Source organism: Limulus polyphemus, unplaced genomic scaffold (assembly GCF_000517525.1).
Source record: "Limulus polyphemus unplaced genomic scaffold, Limulus_polyphemus-2.1.2 Scaffold3138, whole genome shotgun sequence".
Classification (NCBI taxonomy): Eukaryota; Metazoa; Arthropoda; class Merostomata; order Xiphosura; family Limulidae; genus Limulus; species Limulus polyphemus.
Window position 1 is genome coordinate 1,897 of NW_013668748.1, and position 7,835 is coordinate 9,731.

Below are 7,835 nucleotides of genomic sequence, written 5' to 3' on the forward strand. Positions count from 1 at the left end.
TAGCCCAAGAGTTGGCGGTGGGTGGTGATGACTAGCTACCTTCCCTCTAATCTTACACTGCTAAATTAGGGACAGCTTGCGCAGATAGCTCTCGTGTAGCTTTGCGCGAAATTCAAACCAAACAAACTCTTCCAATCAACACAAAATCAAAATTTGCAGTTTTAGTTTTATGTATAAAATTGTTTATTGTATAAATTCCAACACCGATTTTTTTTTCTTTAACTGTGTGAAATAAGGCCTACAAGTTCATTATATACATATTTTTAATTGTATGGTGCATTCTCGCCCTCTAGACGGAATGCACTAATCAGGACAGAAATGTCCCACAGTGGCACAGCGGTAAAAACTGAAGGATTATAACGCTAAAACTGGGTTTTTATACCAGTGGTGGGCACAACACAGATAGCTTACCGCTTAAATAAAACGAAACCGGACAGAGGTATATATCAGTTTTACTTCTATATTTAGATTAATACCTCTCACCAATATTATATATTTCATTTCCCACAATTTTATTCCTCTACTCCATAATTATTATACACTGTAAAAATTATCCTCACTTTTTGTATTTTCTAAGGTTCCCATTTGCTCCTCAGTCTTAATTATTCTATCATAATCTTATTTATAATTCCAATGATATTGTTTCGCTCTTTTTTTTCTCTCTCTCCTTCTAACTGTTTAATATGCACGTCTTTATTGATGTCAAGTTTCTTTTCTGTAGTACTATTTCAATTTTGCTCCTCTTATATTTCCATTAAGATCACCATTTCATATTTTCTGGTACTTACCAACAAATTTTATTGTTATTAACGCTATCATTACCAAGTTTATAGGTAAAGTTTACACTAAGATAGTTAATTTCAGATATAAAATAAAAATATGCAAAGAGACACATGGTTTAACATTTCGTTACTTATCTGGATTTTGAAACTGGTGAATTTCGGTAAGTTTGATGAGGAATACTCTTGCTTTTTGGTAATACAAACTCTCATAGCAGTGCACTAGAGAGGAACGTGTATGTGCCCATGGCAAAGAGTTGTGTTATCCTCTTATTTGAATCTTATGATTTTATTCTCTTCCGTGAGCACGGTGTGGCTTAATGGTTACCATGCTGGAGTGTGGATTCGAAGCTCCATTTTTTGCATCCAGTTATCGCAACAACAACAACCGTGGTTGCATTATAAGAGAGCGGTCGAATCCTACTATTCGACCAGAGTAGCTAAGATATCGCAGCGAGCATATTTCATTAGTTGCCTTTTCTATAACTTGTCACTTCAATTAGGGAAGTTTAGGTCAGATAGTTCTGCCCCACAGTGGCAAAGCGAAGTATGTCTGCGGACTTACAATGCTAAAAACCGGGTTTCAACACCCGTGGTGGGCAGAGCATAGAGAGCCCATTGTGTAGCTTTGTGTTTAACTACAAACAAATAGTTATTGCGTAGGTGTACATGAATATCAGAAACAAACAAAAAAAAATTATCTCTTCTCGTTTTATTATAATTTCTTAAATAAACAAACACACTAACGAGACAAGATATTTTATTTATTAAATCTACTTATTTTTACATTATCTATATTTTGAAAACCATTCATAACATTCAGCATTAGTAAGTTTTACTATATTTAGTTATGCACCTTTATGTAACAACAGGTAATCAAGTACCGAACAAGAAATGCAGTGCAAAAATTGTCGAAATGAGTGAAATAAAGGATTATATAATTTACTGTTCAGAAAAAAAGTGTATTTTTCATGACAAAAGCAGAGAACAAATTTTCAGAATTTTTTGTCCAAAGAAAAAATAATTCCGATGAAATTTACGAAAAACATCTTTGTATGAATGGTGCAGAGACAACAAAAACGTAATTTACCACTCTATGTGTCCACCGGTGGAAGAGTGGTAAGTTTACGAACTTACAACTCTAAATGTTGTGGTTCGCTTCCCCATGATGGACACAGCAGATAGCCCAATTTGGCTTTGCTTTAAAAACAAACAAACCAATATGTGTAACAAGACGTGCATTAAATAACTAAAGGTGCAATCTAGTTAGTTAGAATCACATTTCATTTTTCTTACTTGAAAAACAACAAATAAATAATAAATACACAACCTGTGTATTGTTATACATTTCCAACACGATAGCTAGTACCAGATGGCATATTAGTCTAATACTTATCAATATTTACAAAGCTTCTCTAAATTATTTAGAAACAAATTCCACACGTAGTTACGCAAAATATTAGGGAAAAAAAACGAATTTTCATAAATACATTTAACGCTGTTAATTCAAATAATTTAATTCCTTAATTGTGCTAAAGCCATTATTTCTTCCTAAAGTCTTTAGCTTATCGTATAATGGTTCATTCTGGGAACTCTTCCAATCAACAGGATCACTCAGTTTGTTTTCTAAGCCCATGTGGTTCTGGGGAGCTAAACCTAAACAAGCTCGTAGGATGTTTTCAATACATGACCGCTGTTTAAACAGGGCGTTTACAATGGGGGCGTCTCGAGGAACCAGAGGTGCCTTGCAAAGGTAACTTAAGATGGATAAAACATTGTTGAAAGACTGGAAATGGGGGGAGTTTCCCACACGGAAGGTGATTCTCTGGCACAACTCTGTCAAGATAACCAGGTCAAGAATGATTGGACTAGCCAGCAAGGAGTCTTCACAAGTATTGTGAACTACGATGGTGTTGTGACCTCCCATCATGATCTCTGATGTATATTCGTCCATGGCACGTTTACTATCACCGACATATGGCACATACTTTATCACAACCTGAGGAAATAGAGCAAGTTTCCATTTTAATAAAATAACGTTGTTTTTTACCCTCATGGAGGGTTCTAAGGCAAATTCATTTTGCAATGCTTCAAGTAAAATTTCATATTAATAAAGACTTAAATCAGTTGATATTTAAAACTATTTTAAGGTATAAAATGATCTTTTCGAATAAATAACTAAGCATATATTTAACTTTAAAACATTATATAGCACGAGCTTCTAAAAAACGACTACAGAAGTATACTAAAATTACACAAAACAACGTAGGCTACTACATAATCATAACTTTACTAATAAAAGTCAAAGTTCTGAATTACTTGATGATTATTGATTCACGACATTATGGTATTTTACATGTTAATTACAAAAAATAAAACAAATAAATTGCAATTTGAAGTATACAAATTTACACAATGGTCAGGTTTATCGCCAGGTTCATAGAGAACCCTATTGGTTGCGACAATGTCATCCACAACGCTACTCTTGGAGATTTCCTTGGATCGGAACTGCTTTGGAGCAGAGAGATTTTTTCCGTCATTGTTTCCAAGATGATTGTAGCTAACGATAGAAGCTGGCTTGATCCCGGCATTCACCAAAAAGTCCACCAACACAGACTTGAGCTTAGTCTGTCCAGATTTGAAGTCATCTCCTCCAATGAAAACTCCGTGTTTTTCTGCCAGGTCAATACAACCAGGAACAAAAGTGTTCTGAGGCGATCCGTTCAGGTATGAGCACTGATTAAACAGAAATAGGAGATTTCGGTCTGAAGAATAACAAAATCTGGCTTATCTAAAGATTACTCATTCTGTATCTTCGATAATCATATCAGTTATTGAAACATTACGGAAACTTCGTTTATGTTAATCTATCAAGATGTAATGGGGACCTATGCTGCATTTCCAAATTTACACTGCAGGTGAATGGCTGGTTACGTTGCCAAAATAAGTCGTTATTCACATTCAAAACTTTTTTAAATAAATGCAGAAGTATCTGAATATTATCTATTTATATGATCAACCTTCACAAGCTAAATACATCACTCAACAACTTACAAACTGTGAAAGTAATAAAATCAGTCGCCCTCAGAATAATAGTTTTACACATAATCTTGCTGTTCAATAGTTTGAAAATACAGAATGTTACTTAATAAAAACTACACATACTATTTTTATACTACAAATGCTATATAAAAAACTCACTCCTTCTAAGATACTGGCCACAGCAAACAAAGTAGATGGCGAGATCTCAGAGTTATTCTTCTTGATAGATTTCAAAAGACTATCACCACTCTCATTTAACCCAGGAACGATATCGCAGAACCTTTCAGTGTTGGCAGTCCACAGTACAATAACCTCATCCACTCCTTCTTTGTTCTTGAAATCCCGGATGTCTTTCCTGATTTGTTCAACTTGCTCCTTCTTACTTCCACAGATAACATTGTTAGCCCTGGACTCCTGGTTGGATGCGATAAAGTCTTTGTCGTAAATGGAAGGTCGGGGTCGAAGGTTCTCCATGTAAGGCCTCAGCTGCCTCTGTAAATCATAGTCCAACACACAAGCACGCTCCATGGCATCAGCCATGTTGAGAGCAGATATATCCCAGCCATCAAACACAATGTCGTTCGGGTGGACCATTGGTAACAAATCCTTCATTGGAATATAGATGTCTCCTTCCAGAGATGACCCAAGGTAGACGGTAGAAGCTTGGGTCAGTGACCCAAAGTAGTTGGATTTCTTAAGACCATCCTTTGTCATCCAAGTAATACCCAACTTGTTGGCTATAGTAGAAGCTGTGACAGTGGTTCCGTTATTACCTCCCCACCCCACTAACATCACACCTAACTTCGGCATTCGTCTCTTGGTACGAAAGGTGAAATTTGTTGTATGAGGATAAACCTGAAATCAAGTTCAAATAAAGGATAAGTTTCAAAGGTTGCCATGAATTAGTAAAATAAGTAATTATTAAGTTTTTAGAAGACACATAAAATATATTCTAATATTTAGGAACACAATCAGTGTTCTTTTAGAAATCCTGGACTGAACTAGAAGTTGTACGTCCACAAGTCCGGTATCAATAACAATACAAGTTCGATTATCTATATTTATGTTTACTTAAGTAAAGTTTTATGTTCATTACTTACAATAACGTTTTGGCGCAGAAAAGCAATTAATATTTTTTTTTTTTAGATTTTCACTATTTAACTTAATTTTAATGTACGCTGCTGTTGCGTGTAATACAAAATACAGAATTTACAATACTTATTTTTAAGTATACAAAATAATAGATGTTCATAGGTTTTAGACTTACCTTATAAACACCGTTCTCATTCCTTACATTTGTCGTTTGATACATATAATTGGCTTCGATCAGATCGTCAGTGTAGGATACATTTGGACTCTGAATTTGAATATCAGCCATTATATATTTCTTCTTTCTGGAAAGTATTATGAAATGCCTATTGGAGACTTAATATATTTACGAGAATAACAGCCCACAATTAAATGTAATATATATATATAACCATAAAAAAGTACGAGCCACACTTCGAGTCTCCAAAAACTATTTGTAACAAATCTCTAAAATTTGAAATTAACAGTAGAACTTGCTTTACGGCAGCGATGATCTCTGTGTTACCTCTATTTGCTATTTCTACAATTTAATATCTTTCATCGGTGTGGGGATTTTCCATTACGTATGACTAGCACTATTAGTTTGGGAGACTGACAATTTGTTTCTATGGTAACGTTTATAAGCATTCAGCTACTTTGTATGAGTATTGTATAAATCGAAGACGATCCAGTTCAAGTTGGTTTCAAGGCGGATAGAAACAAAGCAAGCCAGATGCAACAGTCTGGGTGTTCAACAATATTGTGGAATTCTTTATAGTTGTCACAATACATTACAAGTGGGCCTATTATTTGAACACTATATTCCTTATTTAATCCCTTAAGGCATTTGCAAGAAGAATAAGAGTATGTAATAGTATTTCAACCACACCATGTTCGTCACATCCATTGCCAACAACGCGTTTCGATCAACACATAGCTCATCAGGCCATTAATGATACAACAAACACAGTATTTATACAAGCCATTTGTTACAACAACAATTATTATAGTTGTGATAAGACATAAACATTAAGTCTATTATATTTTTAACACTATATCCTCATTCACTCACTTAGGACTTTTTCAAGAAGAAGAACAAGAGTGTATAATAATATTTCAACCACACAACTCCAGTAATATTCATTGACGACAACGCGTTTCACTCAATGCATAGCAGATCAGACGTTTCTAATTAAAATAATATTTTAAAGTTTTGGCGTGTATATACAAAGAGGTAATTTTTCAAAAATGCAATCAATACATTTAGAAAGATTGGACAATTGTACAGTCAACCTTTAAGGTGGTAGTTCTTGGCTTATCCGTCATTTCACCCGATATTAGCAAATTGCATATTTCGCCATTTGCATTTAATAAATGTGTCGATACAGCGATACGATACGAGTATTGTATCGTGAAGTGTAATACGATTGTATCGATACGATACGATTTCTGTATCTTCACGAAATTTGGCAAGCTTTCAGTAAACATTGTCTTTTGTACGGAAAATATTAGAATTTCTAATCAAGTATTTTTGATAAAAATTAATCATTCAATAAATTAGTATCGAGTACTAAATGTCTTCATTTATTTTATTAAAACATTACATGCAAATTAACAATGACAAAGTATATACAGATATTAACTTTTTTTATTTTACTTCTCTTGTCAGCTGACATTTAGTTGATCAAACCTGAGAATTTGAAATAAAAAGCCATGTAAAGTGTGAAGTACTTAAATAACACAATGTTAGTGATATAGATAATAAATTACAGAAAAGACTGTCAAACTTTGCAACAAACTGTTGGTAAAACTTCTGTATCTAGATACGTATCGTATCGACTACTATGATGTGATAGGCGCCCCCTATTAATTACAATGATATATTATCTGATTACTCATTGTTCAAGTTGTGCGAGAAGTTGAATCATAAAAAAAGCAAAAAACAAAACAAATAAACTTTAAGAGGAAGTCCGGGGTCAACAAAACAGCAACTAAAAACGTTCAATAAATCTAAAATAATTTAACAAAATTCCGTAATTAAACATTAATATTTTTCTTTATATAATGGTAGAATCTGGAGGCTACCATCCTCTCTGTTGTGACGTATAAACGTACAGAAAGATACACGCATGTGATGACACACCTTTATGCTCATATGCTTTAATATATTTTGCATAATCTTATGACTAGAGGCAGTCCAAATCCGTAGAAAAATATGCAAAAATCTGAGGAAATTTTAAATCGATATCTATGAAGAAATTTTGAAATTTCGCACGATTCTGCGGTGCACCTTCCGTGTTTAACATTTGTAGTAGTAATGACTTATTATAAAATGTAAATCAAGCAGATATAACTATATCAACTTATGGTTAAAATACTTTCAATTTAATGTATCAAGCATTTGGTCAGGAAAATTACAACAATATGTCATGATATAAAAGACTGTTTAGTTTAGACATTATTGATGAATTTATTTTTGTGAGTGAATATTTTATTATTGTTTAGTTTTTGTTATAATAAGAGTTAAAATCAAACATTGTAGGAAGTTTTGATGTTGAGACTATTGAACGTCATGTGCAATACATTGACGTCCAGAATATAGAAGGCGGACAGACGATTAAGTGATAGAGATATAAATAGTGTGAGAAGAGCTAAAGCAGCAGACAGATAAAAGCAAAAGAAAGTAAAGTTACAAAAAGAAAGGTTCGGCGTGAAGTTAACTACCGTAGAAGTGATAGGCCTAGCGTTTAATATTTTAGAGCAAGACTAACAGTAGAAACAGAGATAAGAAAGGTAATTTATCCCGTCAAAGCATGGTTCTAAAGTAATTGAATCAGCCTGAGTGCACTTTGAAAAAGGGACAGAGGATCTTCAGAAGAAAGAAGACCAAACGATTACCGCAACTCGCGCCACAATTGTAAGTGAATCACACACATAAAACTAGTG

General features: G+C 33.8%; 1 protein-coding gene across 3 annotated transcripts in view; it reads right to left on the reverse strand.

The window, feature by feature from the left end:
* Positions 1–1,522: 1,522 nt before the first annotated feature.
* The window catches only part of LOC106468731 (inositol-3-phosphate synthase 1-A-like), a 14,523-nt gene continuing 8,210 nt past the window's right edge, over positions 1,523–7,835 (reverse strand). For all 3 annotated transcript variants that reach the window (XM_013929176.2, XM_013929174.2, XM_022397094.1), the window contains exons 2-5: positions 5,089–5,215; positions 3,981–4,676; positions 3,192–3,515; positions 1,523–2,778 (exon numbers count right to left, since the gene is read on the reverse strand). In XM_013929176.2, the coding sequence (XP_013784630.1) occupies positions 2,281–2,778; positions 3,192–3,515; positions 3,981–4,676; positions 5,089–5,199 (1,629 nt within the window). In that variant the 5' untranslated portion in view covers positions 5,200–5,215 and the 3' untranslated portion in view covers positions 1,523–2,280. The remainder of the gene's footprint in view (positions 2,779–3,191; positions 3,516–3,980; positions 4,677–5,088; positions 5,216–7,835) is intronic.